The following is a 26,777-nucleotide window of genomic DNA, read 5'->3' as shown; positions in this document are numbered from 1 at the left end:
ACCATATCCACACATTTGCATTCTACATCTGTTAAATACAAAGCACCACTGGACAACACTCGTTACCACAAACGTCCCTGCCAATTTGGGACAAACCTGCCTTTAGCTTCAAACCGATGTGGCATGATGCATTTCAACAGTATTTCTTTATGTTCTATCTGCCCCCAGTTTCACTTGATTTGGGCTCGAAGTGATCTCAAAATCCCTCGACTGTCCTTAGATCTTCAACATTGTTTTATTGCTTCATTACTAAACGGACTTTTAAAACCAGGCTGAGAATTATGCGTGCATGTCATGTCACCAGAACCAGCATGAAAAGAATTGCAAAAGGAAAAAGGAACTAGATAAAATGACTAGAAATGGCGGGAAATAGAGAATTGCATTAGACTGACGGTGAAAGGGTTTAAACAACGAAAGAAGCAAACTAGACTAGAGTTACAACCCTTGAACCAACCTAAACAGCACTACACAAGCTACTACGACGAGACAAACAAGACACAGTGAAAGGATAGAAGGGTTTGAGTCACAAGACAATATACGGATTACAACCCTGAAATAACCCGGACAACAGAAATGACAACAAAATAAACCACCAAAAACTCCAAGAGATGGAGCGTCTTCCCAATTACCAAGCACGACGTCTTAGCCACTGAATTTCACACCAAGATTGCTGGAATTTTCACAAGTCTTCATCACGTTGTTCTGAGCAAACTGCTTCTGGGATTCTTCTGCCGGCTCATTCTCACGATCAATCATACCCACCATATGCGTCTCATTGTGCACAGGAGATGGATCTTGGCCAGTGTTTGTTGCATCTAGATTTTGCAGGACGATGTCGCCTGCATCAATAAGCTTTTGAATTGCATTCTTCAGATTCCAACATTTCTCTATGTCGTGCCCCAGGGCACCTGAGCAGTATGCGCACTGTTGAGAAGGATCGAACTTCTTTGGAGGAGGGTTCGACGCTTTTATCTGAATCGGCTTCAACATGTCCAGTGTCCTTAACCGCTGAAACAGACTGGCGTATGATTCTCCCAATGGAGTGAAGGCTTTCTTCTTTCGTAACCTCTCATTCTTAAATGCCGGATTGGGCCGGAAACCTGAGCCGGGGTGTTTTTGGGAAGCTCGTGGGGGTAGATGGGCATTTTGAGGAGCTGGATACTGAGAATGTGATGTGCGGCTTTGGGATTTCTGTGGAGGGAAGTAGCGTCGAGGAAGGTCATCTAATGCACAAGGATNTTCCCTTTCTTTTCATTTCTTTCCTTTTCCTTCTCTTTTCTCTTCTTTTCTTTTTCTTTTCTCTTCTTTTTTCCCCTTTCTTTTTCTCTTCTTTTTTTCTTTTTTTTCTTCTTTTCCCTTTCTTTTTCCTTTTCTCTTCTTTTCTCTTCTTTTTTCTTTTCTTTTCTTTTTCTTTTCTTTTTCCTTTTTCACTGTTTTTCTCTTGTTTCTCCACTTTCTTTCCCTGCTCGGGCTTACGAGTTTTATTATTGATTTCGAAAGAGGGGTATGCAAGAAAATAACCGAGGCTCAAAGGGGTAACAAAGGATAAAGTGTTTGGATAGCAGAACAAAATGCCTTCGTCATTCCAATCTCCAAAACATGCCAAGTACAAACTACACAATTAAACAAGCTGAGGAAAACATATGTAACATCTTTTGCTTGCACCAGAATTACTAACCATATCCACACATTTACCTTCTACATTTATCAATTACCCAGCACCATTGGACAACAATCTCGGTACCACGAACGGCCCCTGTAGACTTGGGGCAAACTTGCCTTTGGTTTCAAGCCGATGATGCATTTCCACAGTATTTCTTTATGTTCCGTTGACCCAGTTTCACACAATTTGGGCTCGAAGAGATTTTAAAATCCCTCGACTGTCCTTACATCTTCAACATTGTCTTATTGCTTCTTTACTAAACTGACTTTTAAAACCGGACTGAGAATTATGCGTGCATGTCATGTCACCAGAACCAGCATGAAAAGAATTGCAAAAGGAGAAAGGAACTAGATAAAATGACTAGAAATGGCGGGAAACAGAGAATTGCATTAGACTGACGGTGAAAGGGTTTAAACAACGAAACAAGCAAACTAGACTAGAGTTACAACCCTTGAACAAACCTAAATAGCACTACACAAGCTACTACGACGAGACAAATAAGACAAAGTGAAAGGATAGAAGGGTTTGAGTCACAAGACAATATCCGGATTACAACCCTGAAATAACCCGGACAACAGAAATGACAACAAAATAAACCACCAAAACTCCAAGAGATGGAGCGTCTTCCTAATTACCAAACACGGCGTCTTAGCCACTGAATTTCACACCAAGATTGCTGGAATTTTCACAAGTCTTCATCACGTTGTTCTGAGCAGACTGCTTCTGAGTTTCTTCTGCCGGCTTATTCTCACGATCAACCTCTGATAGCACTGAAACCTTAGTAGCATCTGGTCCTCCAGGGATCTTAGAAGAGTTCTCATGTTCCTTTTCAAAATAAATCATACCCACCATATGCGTCTCATTACGCATAGGAGATGGACTTTGGTTAGTATTTGCTGCGTCTGGACTTTGCACGACAATGTCTACTGCATCAATAAGTTTCTAAATCGCATTCTTCAGATTCCAACATTTCTCTATGTCGTGCCCTGGGGCATCTGAGCAGTATGCGCACCTTTGAGAAAGATCAAATTTCTTTGGAAGAGGATTCGACGTTTTTATCTGAATCGGCTTCAACATGTCCAATGTCCTTAACCTCTGGAACAGACTGGCATATGACTCTCCCAACGGAGTGAAGGTTTTCTTCTTCTGTAACCTCTCATTCTTAAATGCTGGATTGGGCTGAAAACCTGATCCGGGGTGTTTTTGGTAAGCTCGCGGGGGTAGATAGGCCTTTTGTGATGTGCGACTTTGGGATTTCTGTAGAGAGAGGTAACGTCGGGGAGAGTCATCTAGTGCACACGGATACCCGTGGGGACGACATCGAGGCTGGAAGTGTTGATCAGGAAAACCTATCGGATCGTCTTTTCTGTTTCTCTTTCTTCCACCCAAGCTTACTGGAATGGCTTCCGAACAACTCACGATTTTGCCTGACTTGATCCCTTCTTCTACTAGCGCCCCCATTTTTAACACATCCTTGAAAGACTTTCCCAAGGACGGGATCAAATGACTGAAATAGGTGGGTCCCTGGGCCTGTAGAAAAAGCTCAACCATTTCTTCTTCGCCAATCGGGGGGCTGACTCGAGCAGCTTGCTCCCTCCATCTGAGCCCAAACTCATTAAAGCTTTCCTCCGACCTCTTTTCCATCTTAGATAGCGAGGTGCGGTCTGGGGTAACACTTGATTTGCATTGAAAGTATCGGACAAAGTCTTGAGCCATGTCACCCAATGTAAGCCACTCATCGACATTTTGACGACCATGCCAGTCCAAAGCTGTCCCAATTAGGCTTTTACTGAAATATGCCATCATCACGTCATCTTTCTCTCCAACAATCCTCATTGCGTTGCAATAGACCCTCAGGTGGGCTACCGGGTCTCCACGCCCATCATACAAGTTAAAGTTTGGTACTTTGAATCCTGCGGGCAGGCGGGCGTCATGTGGCACCATCAGTTCTTTGCAAGTCATGCTACCCTGGCCTTCCACTCTTCGCTTGTCCCTTAAGGACTGTTCTGTGCTTTTCAACTTCCTGGGTACCTCATCTCGCCCTTCTCTTTCCGTAACCCTTGCATTTCTAGCATGAAACTGCTCATCCCGGGAGCTCTTCTTGTATGAATCGAGGACCTTGCGGACAACCTCTGGGGGGTGATATTGGGCATTACGAGCTTTGAATGGGTGTTCATTATTTGGGGTAATGGATATGACAGGAGGGCAATTTTGGGGAGAAGTGACTGAAGGATGAGCGATGGAGCTACTAGGGTAGTTGGGACGAGTGTGATAAGCGGGTGTATCTGGAGAATATGGAGGATCATCTGGTATTGTGTTGGGAGTTTGGGTAATGGTAGCGTCCGGGAAAATTGGTGGTGGCGGGGGTGGCGCCTTTCCAGTCATCCAGGCTTGATACATGTCTGTCATGTGTTGTCTCAGCATCCGCACCTCTTCAACCAACCCATTATCCCGTTCCACCAACTGTTGTCGAGCACCGGTATCAACCAACTCAGTTCTCTTGTTGTTTGCCATTGCCTTTTGTCCTTGTGTTGTAAAGAAGAGCTACCACTTTCAAACCACAAACCAACCACCTTTCTGGAATGACATGACAAAATGAAACCATCACGTTAGCGTTAGGGCATTTAACATATTGGTACCCGCACATTTGGGGAGTGAATGCACCTAGGCAGTTAACAGTTCCTATTATGCTTTTGATCGGTCGCATGCACCATCCCAGCCTTTTCATTTTTCTTTATTTGCCATGTCTTTCCTCTCATTCTTTTGCTTTTCTCTCTTATTTTTCCCTCTTTCCTTCTTTTCCTTTTGCCTTGGTTTTCCTTGTTCCTATTCGCTCCTGTCCTCAAAATTGTTTTTCCGCTCTTTTCTTTCCTTTGCTCCCTTTTTATTTCTCTTTTTTGCTTTTGTTTGGTTTCTTATTTTCCTCTTGTTTTTTCTTTCCCCTCTTTTGTTTTTCTTTCCCTTCTTGTTTTTTACCTCTTTCCTTTCATTCTTTTCTTTTTTTTCCTTTTTTCTCATTTAGTTACGGTCGAATCCTATGGAGATTGCCTACATATCACGACCCCGCGTGAATCAGACCGAGCGTAGTTCTTGCAGAATAAATGTAAAGTAGAAGCAAAATATTTTTGGGATTTTCAATTATATTGATAGCAAATACGTCTATTACAAAGACTCAAAACTGACAATCAACTAACAGACTCTACTGCCGAAAAGAACTACAGACTCCACCATCCCTATTCTAGTTCAAACGAAAATACAGGCTCAATCAACTGACTGACTTTTAACGAAAAGGAAATACAGACTCAGACAACTGACAGACTCTAGTAGAAAAGGAAATACAGACTCAAATGACAAACTCTAGTAGAAAAGCAAATACAGACTCAAAGGACAATCATGAATACATTAAAGCTCCTGGTGCCCGCGGGACATCGTTCGGTCTCACCGCGGGCCTATATGCAAGTTCCCTTTGAAGTCTGTCCAGGTCACTCATTATCTGCTTCACAAATATCATCACCGATGCAAAGAAGGTGGTACGAGTCATGTTCTCGCACACTTGGCATTTCCTAGTAATGGAGTGAGCAACGGTTAAGATTCTCTCTCTGATTCTGCCTTTTTCTTGAAGCAACCGCCCTATCTGTTGGGCCCTAGCCTCCAAAGTTTGCTCGGCTACCTGGTTTTGTTCCTGGAGTTGTTGCAAGTCCATTTCTAATTGTGCCAATGCCGTGTAGCAGTGCTCTCTTTCAACTTTGAATTCTTTTGCCTGTTTGATCATTCTGTTCTCTGTGGCAATGACCTTTTTCTTCAATCCCGTGACCTCATTATCGTATTCGTCTTTCAACTGTAACCATGCGAGCCCGTTCTTCTGTGTTTTAGCCAATTGTTTCCGAACCCTGGCTAATTCCCTTTCCGCTTTGTTGAGGTCAAAACTGTAGTCATTCACTTTTTGCCTTAGATTTTCTATAAGCTTTGCATCTTTGGCACTCCTAACGGGACTTTCGGCCGCTAAATTAATCTTTTGGATTTGGGCTTGTAAGGCTTCATTCTCTTTGGCCAATTTCTTTCTCTCACCCTCATCAACCGCGGCTTGCACGCTGTTTTCAAACTGGAGGTCTTGGACTTGCCTTTATAATTCTCCTATTTTAGCTCTGTATTCATTTTCTTTAGCTAACCAAGCCCACTGTTCTTGCGATGATTCAGCAAAATCCTGGAGGATAGGTCTTTTAGCCGGCCTCCCAAATGCAACTTCCCTTCTATACCAGGTATGGTACTCAGGTGACACTTCTCCTTTAGATCGATCCCGTACACAGGTATTCGCCGCCAAGTATTGACATTCGGTCCAAACCTGGCGAACCTTTGCTTCAGGAAACTGTCCATCAGGACCAATCTCAACCACTTGGATGCTAAGATCGTCGTCTTTCGGCACTATCTAGCATCTCCCGAGTTGCCTTAAAACCCGATACGGAGCATAAGGCTGAATGCTCTTAAGACCCATCAAAAGGAAGTGCGGCCCCGTTGCTGGCATATATATGATTTCATCAACAAGCAACCATCCAAACGTCCACTCTATTTGACTAGCAGTGAGGGACCGAAAGTATGATGTCCAGCCCGTGAATCCCTCGGGCAAGCTGATCCCCTTAATCCTTGTGTAAAACTCCTCTATACATGTTTTCTTTGTGGACCCATAACTCAGGAACTGAGGACGATGGCACAGGTGTTCGGTCATCCATATTTGCAACAATAGATTGCACCCCTCGAAGAAGTCTCCCCCGGCTTTGCAGGCTGTAAGAGCGCGGAAGATTTCGGCTAATATCATGGGCGCAAGAGTGCTTTTGGCTTGAGTGAGTAGAGTGCTGACGACCCCGGCTATTTTTATGTCAATGTTCCCATCTTTCCTCGGGAATACCAAAAGCCCCAAAAAGACCACCGTAAAAGCAAAACATCTATGTTCTTCCCATTTTTGGCGGTTTCCTTTGCTACGTATCTTGTTTTCCGGGTTGTTGAACCCTCCTATGTGGCCATACCTGTGGTATATGAAGTGTGGAGTACAAAAGCCGTTCGCCAAATCTGCGTTGTGGACTGTCCTGCTTATCTTCAGTGAGTCTAAGAATCTGTGCACAGCTACAGTTCTCGGGGCAACCAAGTACTTATATCTTAAAGGAACCTCATCATTTCCGATGTAGCTAGCTATTTCTTCTAGGGTCGGGGTAAGTTCAAAGTCCGAAAAATGGAACACGTTGTGTGCCGGGTCCCAGCATGTGACCAATGCTCTGATAATGTCTCCCCGAGGCACAATCTCCAACAAACCGGTAAGCCCTTTAAAATATTTTTTGACTTCATCTTGCCCTTCTCCTCCTAAGTCGTTCCACCATAGACGCAACTCCAAAGGGATTTTATGCATGATTGAAAAAGGTTCATTTTGAATCGTGCTCATCCTGCACATTTATTAAGGTGATTTAATCACTTATTTTGACCTAAAAGGAAAAAATGACACTATTTTTGTTCAAATTTCCAATTTAAAACAAACAGCCGGTCTTGCAGATACGGCCTTTCAGCACTTCGGGGAGAAGATTTTAAGGCTGTGCCCGCTAACCGTTGAAAAATGACCCAAGGTGGCTGTTCTCGCAAAAACAGCCTTCCGGCGCCCTTTTAGGGACATGCGGCTTGTTTTAGACAAGAATGGCCTTACCTGACTTATTCATGACAAAACTAAAACTTTTTGTTATTTTTTGGCTACTTTTGCAAAAAGGGAAGTTGGACCCGATGGGGGTTGCCTACGTATCCCACACCCTGTGGCGGGCAAATAAAACTAACTATTTTCGAAAACTAAACTCTTTTTGTTTTTTGTTGGCAAATACACTATTTCCGAAAGCAAGACTCTTTTTTTTATATTTTCTTTTTCAGTAGCAAATAAAACACACTAATCGGAAAATAAAACTCTTTTTGTTTTTCTTTTCCATTGGCCAACAAAACAAACTAAACATACTTTTCTTCTTTTTTTCTTTCATTTTCTCAAAATCCGGCAGAATTTCGGCACTACTTGGATATTGGTTTTTCTAATATAGGTAATTAACTCTCCACACTGCTATTTTCTCTTTTCCCCTTTTTTTCCTTCAATTTTCCAGATATTCAAAGTCGGTCAGTATGCGAGTCCAAAACAGATAAATGCACAAGTAGGATGCATCAGGATGGTCCATTATTCCGGGTACACCTGTCCTAGACGGACCCAACCCTTGTGTTGAGTCCCCTAAGTCAAGATGCACGTGATGCAGATAAGCATTCCTACTAGGGATCCGGCATGAGGTCAAGTTATTCTAGGTTCAAAACCTGGGTATATGTTCTAGATTGTGTACCCGAGCGGACAACTCGAGTCGCAGAGGGGGCTACGTACCGGGAACTAAAAGGCCATCCGGCTTAGTAACTTGTCCGGCCTCTTTCTTATTTTAAGGTATGACACTAACAGAATAGGGAGTCTCCACCAGTGAGCAAATCCCTGAGGTGAGAAGAGAAGGGTTTCGACACAGTTTATATACAGTTCAGATAATATCAAAGCGGTAAAGAATTTAGCACATTTAGCAATAAACATGTAGGAAAATCAGATAAAGCCAAATACAACAATATATCTAAGCTCAAATTCTGAACCCCGAACCAAAGTTCTGGGTTCTTGTCCCCAGCAGAGTCGCCAGAGCTGTCACACCTCCTTTTTCACTACACCCGCAAAGGCGTAAAGGAGTTTTTCCAATTAAAGGACAATCGAACGGGATTTGTTTATTAAAGATTCAGAGTCGCCACTTGGGAGATTAATGGTGTCCCAAGTCACCGGTTGAATCCCGAATCGAGGAAAATATGACTCTGTTAACAGTCCGCGAGCCAGAAATCCGAGTAAGGAATTCTGTTAACCCGGGAGAAGGTGTTAGGCATTCCCGGGTTTCGTGGTTCTAGAACGGTCGCTCAACTGTCGTATTTGGCTAAATATCTGATTTTAGTACATATTTTAATCTACGTGCTTTTAACTTTGAACCGCATTTATTATTATTATTTTGAAAGAATTGCAACGTCGTGAAAATACGTCTCGAACCGCGTCACATAAATGCACCCGCGATTTTTGACACATTTCAACTTCGTTGGAATTTGGATTTGGGTCACATAAATGTGCACCCGTACTTAAGAAGGTAAAATTATTTAAAATACGCGCCTAAAGTAGCGAGCGTGTTATTATCTTTGGGGAAGGCCGTGGAATTCGCTAAACGACCCGTCCCGAAGTCTAGGTATTTTAACATGAGCAATTAATGAAGGACCCGCAATTTATGTGTTTTGTTTGGCGGGGCGCACTTCATTTATTTTAAAAGGATATCCTAAAAGGTCTTATGATTCTTCTATCTATGGTTATTTCTACAATTCAAATTAACTCCACTAATGCTTGGCATAGCAGTCCATTACCCATGTTTCAATTACCAGAACCTATGGCGGATTGGATTCCTATCACATTGGGCCGCCCATTAGTCCAAACAGAAGGAGAGATTAAGCAGCCTAGATCATGAGGGCCGTTCAAGCACTCAGGCCCAATGCCAGCCCCAATGAGGAAGGAGCTAACGCTGGACGGGGCTGTCTATTAGCAGAAATTGAAGCCAAGCGATTCAGAAATAGGCTATCAAGCCTTAATCCATTAGCAAGCATTAACCAAAACTGAACCTCAATTAAAAAGAACACTGCAACATTTATTTCAAATTGTTCAAATTATATCCAATACTTACTGCAAATTTTTTTAGAATCAGTATGATTGATAGGGAGGTATCAATTCAAAGTAAACAAACTGGAAACCATAATTTTGATAACACAAGGCATACTAATCATTTTCAGATTGATTTAAGCTAACATTACTAAAACTGAACTACTGGAATTGTTACTTGAGGAAGTGTTATCGTGCCTGGACTTCGTATAAACAGGGATCTATGTTTTAACTTTTTTTTACTCAGTTTCCAATCCTAAACTACAGCGATCACAGAAATCCAACCACACTTCATTGAGACTACTAGTTTAGAAAGAATGAACATCAGATCCAAAGTTTAACAATCTAATATCGTCCACAGTCCAAGTTATACAATCCAATTTTCAGTCCAGTTGTACAATGTAAACACAAATCTAAAGTAAGCCTAAACAAGTGCAAATCACTTAGTATCTATTCTAGTATGACAACTTGAACACGCACATCTCAAGAGGTAAACAGGTGAGCCTTTCATTTCAGATTTCAACTCAAAAGATACATCAAATCAATCTCGAAGAATTGTGTACCTGGAAATAAAATAGAAGAGGAGAAGAGGTCAGCTAGGGCAGTAATGAACAGCAGCAATGTACAACGACCAGCAATGTTGAACAAACAGGGAGCAGATGATCAAAAACAGTCCAGAAATGAAATCAACAGTCCGAGAGTGTTTTAAAATCGAACAAAACTAACAGTTCAAACCAAAACCAACTTGAATAAGCATAAACGACCTCGAAAATGAACCCAGACCTTTTACAATCTCAGCAAACCAGAATTCCACTTGAATACACCAAATTCAACTTCAAACTTAACCCAGAAACTTTGAAGCGCTTCAATTACTAAGAAGATAGTTGCTAAAACTGGTAAGTAGCCTAATGTAACAGTTTTTTTTTGGTTTTCTGTAGCTTTTGTATATATTTTTTTGATTTTTTTTGAAGATCTAAGATCTAAGAGAGTGTTGGATTTGAATTTCCAATTTTGCAGCTGATCCCCAGCTTTGAGATATTTTTTGGGGGAATTTAGAGGCTCCAAAACTTGCAAATGAAGGCAATGGCATGCCCTTTTATAGGCACACATGAGGCCTTATCAGATTTTCAGTTTTCTTTTTAGTCCTTCTTTATTTACTCATTTAACCCCTTGTTTTCTGACTTGTGTCACAAGTTAATACACTACAATTACTGAAATTACACTAAAGTCCTACTTTGGAAGGTCCTAGAAGATTCTAGTTTCAACTACCATGTGCTATCCAATCCTAAATGTCTAAGCTACCCTTGAATTCAACCTAAAATTACTAACACTAGTTGAACTATCAGCTATAACCAAACCAGCTACTCAACTATGGTTAATCAATCAATGCTAAAACCAATTATTTACAATCAAATAGACCTTAAAATAAAATTAACTGGACAGATTTAACTAATCATGAAATTAAATCTAAAATCAAATTGCAGTAAACAATCATGGATCAACTAATTGAACCAACCACAAAATCAAACTGGGCAGAATTAAATCACACATGAGAATTAGAACAATATCAATTAGCACGAAGAAATTTATTCAAATTAACAAAGCTTAAACTAAACCCTATAACACTGAACATGCTCGAATGATAAAGACTCAAACACAACAAAATTAACAAATTACTATTTACTAACAAAGGAAGAATCAAAGAAAAAGTTTAAACTAATTATCAGACCTAAAATACTTAATTACTGCTAAGAAAGAAAAATAACAGAGAAACAAAAAGAAAACTAGAAACAACAAGAATAGAAACGAAGAACAAATTTTGTTTAAGCTAATTAAAGAAGTAGGAGTAACTCACCTACGCAAAACTGGAACGGAGATTGACAACTCGATTCGAGCCTCGGAACAATGTTAAGCATTTGTTCTTCCCAAAGAACAAACGAAACATTGTTTCGTGACTCGAATCCAATACCAGATTCAAGCAATCAGGCGAAAATCGAACAACATAAGCACCTAGGGTTCTGCCGTCATTGATAAAAAAAATCGAGCTATTTTAATGATGTTCAAAGGAATCTGGTTGGATATTGGGTATGAGGGAAGTCAGGGAAGGCTGTGGTGTTATATTGGGGTTGTTTGGAGCGGGCGCCGCCGTGCACGGTGGTGGCGGCGCCTAGGGTTTGGTAGATTTGGGGAGATTGGGTAGGATTTGGGACAAACTAAGGGTGGATTCGGGGAGAGGGGAGTGAGGAGAAGAACTGGTGAAAATTTGAGGCGATTTGGACGTTGGCCGCCGGCGGCGATTTCCGGCCGGCAGCGTTAGGGCGGAGGGTGGTGGTGTTATATCGACGCTACAGGGAAGTGTACGAGGAAGACACAAATGTTTTTAGGGTTTTTGGACAATTTTATTTAATTGTTTGGGGTTGATGAGGGCCGTAGGATCATGGGGAATGGATGGCTAGGATAGACTGACGCCAAACGACGTTGTTTTACCTCTGCCTGGCCGGACCGGACCAGGACTTTTGGGCTGGGGGAAATGGGTATTTGGAAGGAGTCTTGGGCTGGGGCTGGCGTTTGGGCTTAGCTATTTATGCCCAAATTTGGGTCCTTAAGACCAGCCCTTTTCTTAACTGTTTCTTTGTTTTCTCTTTTATTCTTTTGTTATTTTNATATATTTCTGATTTTATTAAAATGCAGAATTAAAATAGAGACCTAATTTATTTTCAAAATGAAGCTAATTAATTCCTATTTAAAGTAAACTCAAAAAAAATTCAACAATTAATAATTAAAAATGCAAAATGGACCAATTTTGTTATTTTCTTTAAATTTTGTTCTAAAAACAACTTAACCACTAAATAATCCTAAAATATGAAATTAGATTCTAAATGCAAATGTCATGCGTATTTTTTATATTTTTCATATGAATTAAAATGCACAAATAAAATGCAAACAATTAACAGAAAATAACACAAAATTCACAAAAGTGTAAAATAATGAAAGAAAAATTATTTTGTTTGAAGTTTTGGGAATAATTCATATATAGGGCAAAAATCACGTGCTCACACAACTATGGATTTTGTAGTTGGGCTCCTACGGACTTCGAGGAAGTTTGATGCTATTTGGGTGATTGTGGATCAGCTGACCAAGTCCGTGCACTTCATTCCGGTTGGGGCTGCTTATTCTTTAGAGCGGTTGGCTGAGATTTACATCCATGATATCGCTCGCCTTCATGGTGTGCCAGTGTCCATCATTTTAGATCGGGGCACGCAGTTTACACCCAAGTTTTGAAGAGCCGTGCAACGAGAGTTGGGCACCCAGGTTGAGTTGAGTACAACATTTCACCCTCAAACGAACGGACAGTCTGAAAGCACTATTCAGATATTGGAGGACATACTCGCTTGTGTCATAGATTTCAGGGGTTCTTGGGATCAGTTTCTGCCGCTCGAAGAGTGTGCTTACAACAACAAGTACCAATCGAGCATTCAGATGGCTCCGTATGAGGCTTCGTATGGGAGACGGTGTCGATCTATGATGGGTTGGTTTGAGCTGGGTCAGGCTAGGCTATTGGGTACTGACTTGGTTTAGGATGCTTTGGACAAGGTTAAATTGATTCAGGATCGGCTTCGCACAGCAGTCTAGATAGAAGAGTTACGCCGATAGGAAAGTTCGTGATATTGCTTACATGGTCGGGGAGAAGGTACTGCTCAAGGTTTCAACCATGAAGGGTGTTATGAGGTTCGGGAAGAAGGAAGTTGAGCCCTTGGTATATTGGGCCGTTTGAGGTGCTTCAGAGGATTGGAGAGGTGGCTTGCAAGCTTGCCTTGACACCTAGTATGTCGAGAGTGCATCCAGTATTTCATGTTTCTATGCTCCGGAAGTATGTCGGCGATCCGTCTCATGTTTTGGATTTCAGCATAGTTCAATTGGATGGTGATTTGACCTATGATGTGGAGCCGGTGCTGTTTTGGGTCGGCAGGTTCGAGAGTTGGGTCAATGGACATAACTTCAGTGAAGGTGCAATGAAGATGTCAGCCAGTTGAGGAGGCTACTTGGGAGACCGACCGGGAGATGCGGAGCAGATATCCACGTCTATTTGAGGCTCCAGGTACGTTTTAGACCCATTTGAGGATGAATGTTTGTTTAAGAGGGGGAGGATGTAACGATCCGGCCGGTCGTTTTGAGAGTTGTAGCCCCGTTCCCCCATTTACTGATTATTTTATGCCTTACAGTTGTTATGTGACTTGCCGGGGTAGTTGGTTCGGGTTCGGAGAGTTTCAGACTGAGTTGAGACACTTGTCTCAAGGTTAGAAGCTTAAGTTAAAAAGGTTGACCGGATGTTGACTTGTGTGTAGATGGCTCTGGAACGGAGTTTTCATAGTTCAGTTAGCTCCGTTGGGTGATTTGGACTTATGAGCGTGTCCGGATAGTGATTTGGAGGTCCGTAGTGGAATTAGGCTTGAAATAGCAAAAGTTGGAAATTCAGAAGTTTGACCGAGAGTGGACTTTGTGGTTACCGGGATCAGATTGGGGTTCCGGGAGTTGGAGTAGGTCCGTGGTGTCATTTATGACTTGTATGCAAAATTTGGGGTCAATCGGACGTGATTTGATAGGTTTCGGCATCGAATGTAGAAGTTAGAAGTTCAAAGTTCATTAGGATTGAATCAATGCGCGATTCGTGGGTTTAGCGTTGTTTGATGTGATTTGAAGGCTCGACTAAGTTCGTCTTATGTTTTGGGACTTTTTGGTATGTTTGGGTGAGGTCTTGGGGGCCTCGGGTGAGTTTCGGATGGTTAACAGATCAATTTTTGGACTTGGAGAATTTTTGGAGTTTTCTGGTGCACAGATCTGATTTCCTTATACGCGATCGCGTGGGGAGGTCCACGATCGCGTAGGCTAATTGGAGCAGCTGTGGTGTTTTGTTCAATGCGATCGCCAGTTCTGGCATGCGATCGCGTAGGCTGGGGGAAATCAGTGTATTGCTAACGCGTGGGCTAGGCCGCGTTCGCGAAGAGGAGGTGAGGCAGCTGGGGCTCACGCGTGTTGTTCTATGCGAATGCGTGGGCCATCCGCAATCGCATAGGCCTGGGAAGCCTATGCTTCGTGTTCGCGTGTGTTTTTGTACGGTCGCATGGAGTAGTTTCTGGGGGCAGTGGAGTTTGTTCTTCGCGATCGCGAAGAGTTTCCCCCGATCGCGAAGAAGGTATATCTGGGCAAACTTAAATATTTCAAAATGAGGGTTTGAGCATATTTTCACAATTTGATTTTGGGAGCTCGGTGGGAGGCGATTCTTGGAGAGATTTTCAAGGGAGTGGTTGGGGTAACTGATTCTTACTTAGTTTTGGTTAAATTCCATGTTTATATCCTTGATATCATCATTTAATTAGTGATTTGGGTTGAAAATTAGGGGAAAATGGAAGAAAGTCCTTAGGCCGAATTTTGGGAATTTGATCGAGAATTTGATATCAGATCCGAGTAATTTTGGTATGGTTGGACTCGTGGTGGAATGAGTGTTCGGATTGTGACTTTTACCGATTCGAAGACGTGGGCCCAGGGATTGACTTTTGAGTTAACTTTTTGACTTTTGATTAAGGATTAAGTACTTTCTTATGGAATTGATTCCTTTAGCTCGTGTTGATTGTATCGTCTGATGTTCGGAAGCCGATTCGCGAGGCAAGGGCTTTCCTAGCGGAGTGATCCGAGTTGCTTGAGGTAAGTATCGTATTTAAACTCGATTGAGACACCAGTTGCTTGTGATAGCCACGTGTTTTTGGGTGCACACATGCGTGGGGATGATCCATGTGCAGGCAACGGGATTGCATATTCATGTTTGGGTTGTGCTCGGGCTCCTATAAGCCCAGAAATGACTGTTAAGCTTCGGGCTTCGATATCTAACATGTGGTAATTGTTTCTAATTGAGCCATGATGAGTCTACTTAGAGTTTTAATCCCTAAACGAACTTGATAACTACTTTTCATTGATGAAATTGCCAGATTGAGCTACGATAGCACACTTTGCACATGCCTACACTTTAACATGTTATTTACACCAGTCCAGGGTTAGGAGAATCGTATTTTATCCATTATATACCTGTATACTTGCTTGATTGCTCCTGTATGATATTCTGGACTATCGCACGTGAGTTGTCTGTGCAGATTCTATTGTTAGCACATGAGTTGTCTGTGCAACACGTGAGTTGTCCGTGCGGATCCATGTATTGCTATTATTAGCACGTGAATTTTTCGTGCAGCACGTAGTTGTCCGTGCGGATCCATGTATCGATATTATTAGCATGTGAGTTATCCGTGCAGCACGTGAGTTGTTTGTGCAGATTCTATTGTTAGCACGTGAGTTGTCCGTGCAGCACGTGAGTTATCTGTGCAGTGTGTGGAACTTGTATTTTCTTGATCATTTATCTTATTTACGTGATTCTTTCCTCTACATGCCATAATACTGTTGAGTAGGGTATTTGAGAACCAGCGCACATGCACACATAGATATTCGTGTCACGAAGCCTTATGAGCTATCCTTAAATGTTATATTGTGTTAATCAAAAAGGACAAAATTGCACCGAATTAACTAATGACCTCAACAAATTAAGCTTCTCTTACCTTGACTTGTTTATTTGCAATACTTATTGAGTTGGTTGTACTCATCCAGGCATTTTCGGACACGACGGTTGCTGATCGTGGAGTCTACCTGTTCGGAGATCGTCGAGGTAGCTGCTTGGCGTCCGCGGACCTTGATCCTCCTTTCCCTGTCTTTCAATTTTATGTATCTAGTCTTACTTTCCAAATAGTGTACTAGACCATGTTGTCATATATAGATGCTCATGTACTCGGTGACACCCAGGTTTTAGGAATTTTCCGCATTTAGTTATGACTTTTATCCAGTTATGAGGGTTATATACTTATTTAAACCCTGTTTCAGTATATTGTTCATTCAAAGTGTTGGCGAATGTTTGGAATGTCGACTTGCCTAGTACTATGATAAGCGCCATCACGACGGGTTGATTTTGGATCGTGACAATATTTTTACCGATTTGATTTGATTTTTGATTTGTTTTGATAGTTTTGTTTTTCATGAACACCCCCGGCATAAATTAAACTCTTCCATTTGTGATCTTTAACTTGAGAGAAGTTTGTGTTCGTAATAAGTATTTTAATCCTAGTCTTCTAACAACTTTTGCGAGACCTTATGAAAAGAAATTATGACAATGATGAAGTACCAACTCTTTTTCTAGTTCATCCGTTTTTATTTGTTGCTTAGTGTATTAGAAAATTTCATTAACAAATTATCTTCTACGTCATTTTGAAAAAGTACAGCTAATCAAACCGAGAAGATATTAATAGTCACTCACTGCAAGTTCTTACATCAAATTCTTATTTGGTACTAGACTTTATTATTATTATTATTATTATTATTATTATTATTATTATTATTATTATTATTAACCGCAGGCCATCTGATAATTTGCTGTAGTATTTTCCTTTTTGAATACAGTTAGAGATTAGCATATTTTTTTCTATTTTATTATATATAATGGTGTTTGATTAAATACAAAATATAATAAATTAAAAAGAACTTTAAAGTACTCTTAGAACTTACGATTTTAAATATGTCAAATATTTTTGTGACTCTAGGAATATTTTGTTAAGTATAAACCAAAATGTTTGTAAAAGTCAAAGTAGAGTGTTTAAACATACAAACACCATTTTTTTTTTTTGGAATTTAAACGCTAAAACGAAAATGGTTAATTACATTGAATATCCATGTAATATGACTCAATTCAAATACACTTCACGTATTTCAAAATCACACTTACACCTCCTATATTATAGAAATCATATACTTAGATCCCCTATGAGGTATATCCTATATAAAAACTTAATTATTACAAGATAAATTAACACTATAAATAAGAGTAATTATTTATTTACTTGTTATAAAAAATTAAAATGAGTATAAATATATTTTTTGAAATATTTATTCATGCTTTTGATTAAAAAGAGAATATTTTTTTTTGAGATATGTATCTTTTGAAACTCTTAAATAAGAAGTGAACACAAATTATTTGATAAACTATAATTTTTACGTATTTGGCAAGATATATTTATCTTTCGAAACTTTTAAATATAATGTTGTTATCCCTTTTTTAAAAAAATATTTAAGCATCTTATATAATAAAACAAATAAAAAGTAAATTTAAGATAATTTTGGAACAGAACAATAAACAAATAAACTAAAATGAATATGAAAAAAAAATACTATAATTTTAATTTAATTTTAGTAATTATATTTTAATATACTTAGTTATAGATATACCTTATAATAGGTGTATTACGTATGTGCAGAATTTTCGAAGTATATGAAATATAAGTTTTGGTTTTAAAGTAAAGGGGATATATTGATGATATTTGTATGTTTAATGTAATTAAGCCCAAAAAGGTGTCATGTAAACTAAAATAGGTGAAGTAATATTAAGGCCTAATATAATATTCCATTACATTTCACGCGTATCCGTAGCTTTTCTCGGCGAAAAATCCAACAACATCATCGTCAACAATCTAAAACATCTGACTTCCGATTCCTAGGCTACTGTCTTCACTTGATTAAATTCATCTTTTTTCTTCTCTCTTCTCTCTCTCTCATAGCTCCATAAGTGAAGGTACTTTTCTCTTAAAATCTTTCTTTGATTATTAGTTTGTTTACTCATTACTCTCTTATTTTCTCTTATTAGAAGCTTAATTTCTAAATAATCTTATGTTACCTTAAGTGGGTGTCGTTTGAATTGGTTGGTTGAGTTATATTTCAGCACTAAAGTTCTTTTTTTGTTTTTAAGTTCCAAAAATGTATTTTTATATGCACTAACAGTATAATGAATTATGATAATTGGGTATGATGAAGCACAGTCCTGTTCCTGTTGTGGAACTAGAGGAGTGTGGCATTCTGAAAATGTTTTTAAAAAAAATGATAATTGAGCTTCTTCCACTCCAACTATTAAATTCTTCTATTTAAGTTATATGTATTAACAGTATAATCATTTTATTACATCATTTAAATAGGTTACTTAACACTTATTCAAGGTTACCAATCAACCCTATTAAATATACTTACTTGCAGTTAGACCTGATTCTGATTCTGTAAAATATTCTTTACACCGTCAATACATAGAATTTAAACTCTAGAGAACCTCTAAAATTTATCTTAGTCAAACTGTTGAGTATTGGAATGAAACAGAATGATATGGACGAATCATATAGGCCACAACTGGTTTGCGATTGAAGCTAATTATTGTTGGAAAATGTGTTGCTCGGATCCTCCAAAGATGCCACCAGGTGTATGTTAGATCCTCCAAAAGTAATGCATTTTTGGAGGATCCGAAAACGGGTGCGGTGGCATCATGCCTGAGCAACATAGGTTGCAAACCCTAGCTACTTTGTTTAATTGTTCTGTAATGTTGTTATATTTAACTTCTCTATGGTTCTTTGGGTGTGACAGAACCGCTCAGATTACTCAAGCATTACAAAGGGCATATACTCGTTTGAGGTTTCCTGAAGAGCAAGGGTGCCCAACTGCTTTGCTTCATCTGTTTGCTGAAGGTCTTCTTTCGGCTTCTTTCACATATTCCCATATTTCGATTGCTACAAGTTTTGCTTCCATAACCACGCGCGATCATGACACTAGGGGACTGCCAATGATTATAGAAAAGGTTTTCGAGCTATTGAAGTAGATTGAAAACAGTATCATGGGTGCATTTTGTTGCTGTTTGCGAGATGAATGTGAAGATTTGGCCAATCCCAACAGCTCAATGTATAGGAACTGCTTATGCCTTCGATCTTTTGTTCAGAACTTCTTCCATGTGGTATGCTTTTCTACACAATTTTGTTGGATAATCTCCTTTTTTTGTTCTCTTTGCCAACGTCTCCCTGCTACTTACTGATTATCATTCAATGGTAACTTTTCTAGTATTTCTATATCCAAAATTGAGAATACTCTTCCTTGAATTGTTATCTAGTTACTTCAAACTTAATTTTTGTCATCTGCTCCGATATTTGGGCAAAAGCTTGATCATGTTTTGAGCAGCTTTTGATTTGTTGAACTGTGAACATCAGTGGTTGTGGCTGAAGCTGATATTTAGGTGCTTTGATAGTAGACTCAGAACTCATTTACTTTCCTTGAATTTTTGTTAATAAAAACCAGCATATTACAACTCAAAAACTAGGTAGGTTTGTGGTAGCTTGATATATAGCTGCTGCAGTTTTGGTGTTTTTTGCTGGAAAAGGACAGATTTAGGTTCCTCTTGCGTGAAATTACTTGAGTCTGTCTTTGTGTCTGCTAAAAGAATTGAAATGAGAAGAGCAATGGTTTAAGCCTGTTGAAATAGAACGCCAATTCTTACAGACAATACCTTTTCTAGAAATAAGATTTTACTGCAAGGAGAGATTTCAAACATCTGGGCAGCCTAGTACGCGAGGCTCCGTTGCATTGCAAAAGGAGGTTAATTTGGCCTTCACGTTACCTCGAAACACCTTTACTATCTCACCTAGACTGACCATCAGAAGCTCCTGCACACGGCACATGAACAATTATATATTGCTGTATATTTTTGCTTTTTAATAGATGGACCCATCTGCACAATTCTTCATATAAAATCTTGTAGTTTAATCATTAGCTGTTTGAAACCAAGGCTTTTGCTGAATAGGTTGCTGACATAATGATTCCCCTTCATTTGCTATTATTTAGAGCATTCCTTCTTTTAAATCCTGCAGTATGCATCATTGTTTCATAGAGGAGAACAAAATGTCATTCCTTCACTGACTCAAGGTACAGCATCTCTTGATAACTCACTATCTGATATGTACCGCTCTCCTCCAAGACCATTGCCTTATGATGCCGATCCAATATACTTCCGCTTGCAACGAGATGGACTATTCTCAAGGCGGGAGAAAGGGTCAGGTCACTCGCATGACGAAACTGAACCACTACGAAGAAGTGATAGTGATGATGATTCTGAATATTTGAGTGGGCGAAGTAAATGGAATGAGTCTAAATGTGAAGAAGGATCGAAAGAAGACAATTGCAAATCTTCGGTGAAGATGTCAACAACCAAAACGACCACTGGATTTGCTAACATCTATTCTTCAGAAGATGAAGATGTCTGCCCAACATGTCTTGAAGGTAGATCAGTTGTACGAGTTTTCTATTATACCTCATTGAACTTCCTTACAAAGTATTATATGCATGCTCTCTGCCTAGAGTCTTGTGAAATTTCTTTGGATAGACTTTATTCCTTGCTGATGGACAATTGAAACTGAAATCAGTAGTCACTGCCATACTTTTGCCTGTCTAAAATCAAGGACTTGATGCAATTTGTTCTTAGGCTTGTGAAAAAATAAAAGTGCTTAACAGACGAGAGCAGTGTTGAGAGTAAACCGTTTTTAATGCAGTACATTTTTCCTTCTTCCTGGGTTTCATTGTCACGGTTCTGGAAACTGTCTAGCAAAGTTCAGGAATCTCTTGAATTTCAACTTTCATGACCTTGATGAGCCTCTCTCTTTCAGAATATACAGAAGACGACCCAAAAATAATGACAAAATGCTCTCACCATTTCCACCTGGCGTGCATATATGAGTGGATGGAGAGAAGTGACAGCTGTCCAATTTGTGGAAAGGTAAATGTGATCCTTTACAAAATAATGGCCACTGTGTACTGTTTCTGATTACTGCTTATCTATCACTTGCTTGAACTTATGCTGCAGTCGAGCTTGTCCTTTACACGCTACCCTGCGAGAAGCAATCCCCAACTCTGTTGAGGGAAAATCTTCATGATTTATTTTTCTTTCCTCACCTCCTTGTCTTAATATGATCAAGTGCTTCCTATATTTGGTAAAATGACTAGTTTAAACATTTTAAAAGAACGAGATAATATTATTATTTGGTTTTATCTTTCTTTTCTCGGATACAACCTCTCTACCCTTCCAGGTTAGGGGTAAGGCTGCGTACATCTTACCCTCCCCAGACCCCACTTGTGGGAAATCACTGGTTTTTTGTTATTGTTGGTTTTATCTTTATTTTTGGTAAAAGAAGTGAGAACTAGAAAAGGGGACACGAGGAGGATCTGTGAGGAACTGCCTGCTCCACTTGGGTTTACCATTCTATTTCCATAGACCACTAATTCTTTTTACTAGCTATTATGTTGTATGGTCAAAGATTCTTATTTGGTGCGTAAATAGGCAAAGAGCCTGAGCCGTCATTCTTCAGATTTTATTCTTAACTCTTTTCGAGTAACTGATAATCCATGGGACAGCTGCTTATCAGAGACATGTATGGATATTAGTGCTAGTCCAATCATTGTAGTTTGTTTTCATGTAATATCTGGACACTTATTCGTATGGGATACTAATTATAATGGAATTACCCTAATACCTTTTTATTTCTATGTGCTGACTGCTGAGTGAAACCACTTTTCCGTAATCATCCAATTCTATAGTACCTTTTATCTTCCTTCTGTCTAGCTGAAATTTGGCAATTCTTCCCCATCCCGTTCTCCTTCTTTCCACTATTTTTCGTCCCTTTTTCCCCTTATGGTAGGTTGGCTGGTATTCCAAATATTGTGGACTTCCAGTTAATTTTCAAACTATGTTAGTTTAGAGTTAAATTTGTAGTTTCGTTGTGGAGGGTTTTTGCATATGAATCATAGTTCAAGGGTTGCTTGTAATTTACCTAGAAAAGGATGCTAGAAACGAGACGCTGGATCATCAAACTGGCAACCACTTGCATTTAAAAGTGTCTTTGTGCGGTTAATAAAGGAATCTTAACGTCTGTCTTTGGGTGCTACTCCTTCTATACCATGGTCCAAAATAGCTATGACCCCCCCCTCCCCCCCCTAAAGAGGGGGGGGGGGGGAGGGAATTGTCATAGAAGCTCAAAAATTGCAACAGCAGTCCGCAAGCAGGCTGTTGTGTGCAATTCAAATGCCCTACCATTTAAGATAGTCGTGTGTGTATACCTGGGAAGGAGTAAATGGCAATCACTAGGTAAGACATGTCTTTTAGGAAAACAGAGCTGGGCTTGAAATGGTCGAATGACAACAGATATGGATAAGGGTTAGTGTAGGATACCAGAATGTTGAGTGAGAGCTTGAACAAGTATGAGGATGCATATTGTTGAACACCATATAATGCCCGAATATTGAGGAGGGAATTGCATGCACCTTTTTTTTAAAAATTTAAACTTGTCATGTCTTAAGAAGTACGTCATAGAAAGTAGGTTAACTGCTCAATTGGTCTTTGAATACGGGCTACTATGGTGCCAGACTTTACTGGCTTTCTCTTCAGTCAATCACTTCACCACCCCTTGAAACCAATATCACCAAACCATCTTTGTTGAGCTGCGCAGATATATGATATCAGAAGTTACAGCTACCGATGTCACTTTCTAGTGGTAAGGTAGTGGTCAAGGTTCTTATTTGGTAAGTCAAATGCTTATAGGCCAGCTGTGTTACTATATGGCTGAATCACAGGATTACATGATCTGTTTAGTTGTCTTCTAGGTTCTGCAGGCTTTGGACGCCAGAACTTTCCAAAAATTCACTTAAATTAGTTGGTTTTCTGTTAGTCTCCGATGCCCCATTTCTCTTTAAGTAGGCAATAAAGAGAAGAAGATTACCAAAAACACAGGGGATGAATCTTTTGTTTTTCAGTAACTGGTTACATATTTACAGGTTTGGAATTAGTTTTTCACAGTTTATCAAGAAAACTTTGAACAAGTAGATATGCATACAATCTATACATGTATAATATGCTGTTTATGCAGAACAATATACTGACCTCTTTTTGGTTTCTAGGAGATGGAATTCGATGACACGGGGTGATCTTTTCTCAAAAATTACAGTCTTGGATCAAATTAACCAGCAAGAGATAATGTAAAATCATTGTGAATACTGTCCAGCTAAATGCCTTTCCCTATAAAATAAATATGAAATTACTTTTCAATACAACCCTGTCTAAAATGCACGAGCTTCATATTGCTCTGGTTTCTATTTAAATTTTTGTACTTCCACTTGGATGGATTTTCCAGATACAATTCTCACTTATGCACCGAAAACCACAAGTTTAAAGCTCTTTACCTTGTCTTGTATCATTTAGAGTCTATTTGGAAAGCCATGTGTAATTAATTAACTGACGATGTAGTTACTAGGTTAGTAATTGTACACCTTGGTAATTACTAATTACACAGTATAGTATTATAATGACCTGTTTGTTTGCCACAAAGTAATTAAAGATATGGTGAATGTTTCCCTCATTGTGTAGCCCAAATTTGTCTTATCATGTATAGATTTTGCCTTGTTTCCTCTCTAACCCAAAAAAAGGGTTAAAGAACAAAAATGAAATTTTCAAAAACTTTAATCCAACTTTGATTTTGTATCATCAACTTCCCTTATAGTAAAATATTGGAATTTTTACCTCCTAGAGCAAAGGATAACACCTTATTTATTTTAAATAAATACCATTTAAAAAAATTATATTCTATAGATACCTTTTAAGGTTTATAGCAAAGTATTTAATTTTGGTTACTTCCTAGCCCTAAGCCACTAAATCACGCTAATCAGTTACAATATTTTCTTTCTCTTTCTACTTTGATACATCCCATTCTCTTCCCCCATCCCATTAAAATTTCCGATTCTCTTCCTCTTCACTGTCTAGTTTGCTTGCGATTTTCTCCTCCATCGATATCCTCCATTGTAACAGTGCTTAAAGAGGAAGATTCTTTTTTTTTTATGTACATCACGGAATGTTTGATGTCTGACATTAAAAATCTACTTACAATTAGGGGTAAACTTGATTCTTTATCAACTTAATGTCAATTCTGGCCGCCTACGTCAAAGCGGAAATAGAAATCAAAAGAGAAAAAATCCATTTCAAGAGGAAAGTAATGGAAAGCTGAATTAGTAGAAGTCACCCAGCCACTGTTGTCCACATTAGAGCAAATAGGCCTGTCCTGAATGGCTGTTGACACCATGATCAATTAGTCGTATGTCTTATTCTACCATTAAAATTCCGAGCACAATGCTCTAACGCTCTGCATTGAAATTAGGGTTTGTTCTTGAACAAAGACGACGGAGTTTGGGGCTGAGCAACTTGATTTTCTGTTAATATATTTCAATGTATTTTCATGTATTTCATTGTATTCCTTGCCTTTTTTTTTCATTGTAATTCAATGTATTTCGTTGTATTCCATGTATTTCATTGTATTCACTGTCTTTTTTCCCCCATTGTATTTCAATGTATCCCGTTGTATTCTATGTATTTCATTGTATTCACTGTCTCGCTATATGCCATGAATGTATTCATATGTTTTTTTAATTAATATAATTTATGTATTCAGATGTATTATATAATTTCTCTGAAGATTGCTATGTTTTTGGTGTATTTTTCGGTTGAGAATCTTTTTTATAACTGAAAATACAAAATTTATGTGTTATAATTGAGTTTGTTGAGTTATATTAGGAGTCTATTATGTTAATTGATTCACTTTCCATTTTAAAAACAGTGTAATCCCCTATTTCACGCCGTGAATAATACAATAATCTGTCCAGTTGTAATCCCACGTTTCACTCCATGAATACAGTCGAATACACTCGAATACAACAACTGATTAGCTGGACTTCCCTGATTCACGCCTATTTTTGCTACTGTATTCATGAATACAATAGCTTAAATACATCAAATACATCTTACAAGCACAGAAAAGGTATCTATAATCCGTAATATAGCAAATGGTATCTATAGATGACTAATTACTACTAAAAGATAGTGTTTTATGAAAATTTCCCTAAAATATTTACACACACCTTTCTTATTTTGATTCGTTTGTTTAAATGTTGATTAAATAATAAATTTTTTATAATGTTGGAAATATGTCATTTTTGTGGCATTAATTATTGCATATAAAGTTTTGTAACTAACTACTCTTTTGAAAGAGTTTGAAAAAGAAAAACTCAATGCTCATATTTGATTAGAGTTTAAACACGAGAATGGAGTTGTATCTTCATAATTACAATTTCATTCCTCACTAACAAAAGTTTAGACTGATAAAACCTACATAAGAGAAGACTGATAAAATATGTTTAAATGTTGGGAAGAGATTAAGCCATTGTTAGTACAATAAACATCAAAGTTTTCTCATATGTTGCTCCGATATGTAAATCTCCATAAGTTATTCGCTCACCCTCAATATCTCTAATTCCATTAGGATTGTCTTTATTATATTTTACTTATACACGCCAAATTAATACTCCATCCGTTTTATTTTTATGGTATAGTTTCACTGACAACAAGGTAAAGAAAGAGGTGAACACTTTTGAAACTTATGATCTCAAATATGTCGTAACGTTTGTGTGGTTTTAAATATTTTGAGACTTATAATCTTGAACATGCCATAATATTTATGTTTTTCCTTCTATTTCCTCTCTCGTGCGTATGAGTCGATTATTGTCTTTAATTATAGATCTCGGGTTCGAGCACTACAAATGAAAAAAAATCATGATAGACAACGCTTATGCTTTCTCTTTTAATGGGTCTTACACGACGTAAATCCAGATTAATCGCTATCCAAAAGGATATCAAATCGTAGGTGAAAAACTCGAAAAAGAAAAAGAATTCTGCTTTCCAAATAGCGGGTTGAATAGGTTAGAAGTTCATTTGAATTGACTATAAGCAACGCTAAATTTGGTAGTTATTATCTTGATAAGGAAGGTAACTATCATATAACGCACTTTTTTCCTCTGCTATAATGAATTACTTGCTAAGTGGGAGGTTGAACTTCAATTATGTATAAACAGTTAAAAGTGAGCGCTTTCTCCCGAATAGGGCCCTACGCGAATCTGGATATAGTCGGGCTTCCATGCGAGTACCAGATATTGGATGGAAAACCAAAAAAAAAAAAAAGTTAAATAATCGAAAGTACAACTCATTGCACTACCTTTTGTTAAAATGGGTTTATATTTATAATTGGAGTTTTTACATTCCTATGCCATATAGGAAACTATATTACCCTCAATGTTTAAGGTTTGATATAATTACATTTAGTATACCTAATTACCAATTCTATACCATAAGATGTTTTAACTGTACATTAATTGTACCTTATATCACTCCTTAATTTATGGTACCGTATATTCCTCCATATCCCCCCCCCCCTCCACGTTTCTCTCTCCTAAACCCACACCCTCACCCACGTATCACAACACACCCACGATTCAAACCATTATTCCCTCTGCTAAAACCAGAAAAACAAAGGTAACCCTCTACCATTAACGTCCAAAATCAAGGTTTTTCTTCTACAAAACAGTCAAAATTGAAGTCAAATCTTCAAAGTTCATACACACATTTAC

The 26,777-nt window shown here is 38.7% G+C and overlaps 1 protein-coding gene across 2 annotated transcripts; it reads left to right on the top strand.

Annotated features, from left to right (window-relative positions):
- The first annotated feature begins 17,887 nt into the window (after positions 1–17,887).
- Positions 17,888–23,686, top strand: LOC109215019 (E3 ubiquitin-protein ligase At3g02290-like). 2 transcript variants are annotated; one of them, XM_019379017.1, is made up of 6 exons: positions 17,888–18,048; positions 18,882–18,982; positions 19,068–19,245; positions 20,153–20,561; positions 20,945–21,054; positions 23,229–23,686. In XM_019379017.1, the coding sequence occupies exons 3-6, from the start codon at positions 19,129–19,131 to the stop codon at positions 23,253–23,255; spliced, it is 663 nt and encodes a 220-aa protein (XP_019234562.1). In that variant the 5' UTR covers positions 17,888–18,048; positions 18,882–18,982; positions 19,068–19,128; the 3' UTR covers positions 23,256–23,686. The 2 variants fall into 2 exon arrangements, with proteins under 2 accessions (XP_019234562.1, XP_019234561.1); XM_019379016.1 differs by having other exon boundaries at positions 18,882–19,245.
- The last annotated feature ends 3,091 nt before the right edge of the window (positions 23,687–26,777 follow it).

Source organism: Nicotiana attenuata, unplaced genomic scaffold, assembly GCF_001879085.1.
Source record: "Nicotiana attenuata strain UT unplaced genomic scaffold, NIATTr2, whole genome shotgun sequence".
NCBI classification, from domain to species: domain Eukaryota; kingdom Viridiplantae; phylum Streptophyta; class Magnoliopsida; order Solanales; family Solanaceae; genus Nicotiana; species Nicotiana attenuata.
The sequence above is the reverse complement of the archived record's forward strand: the minus strand, read 5'-3'. Positions and strand labels throughout refer to the sequence as shown.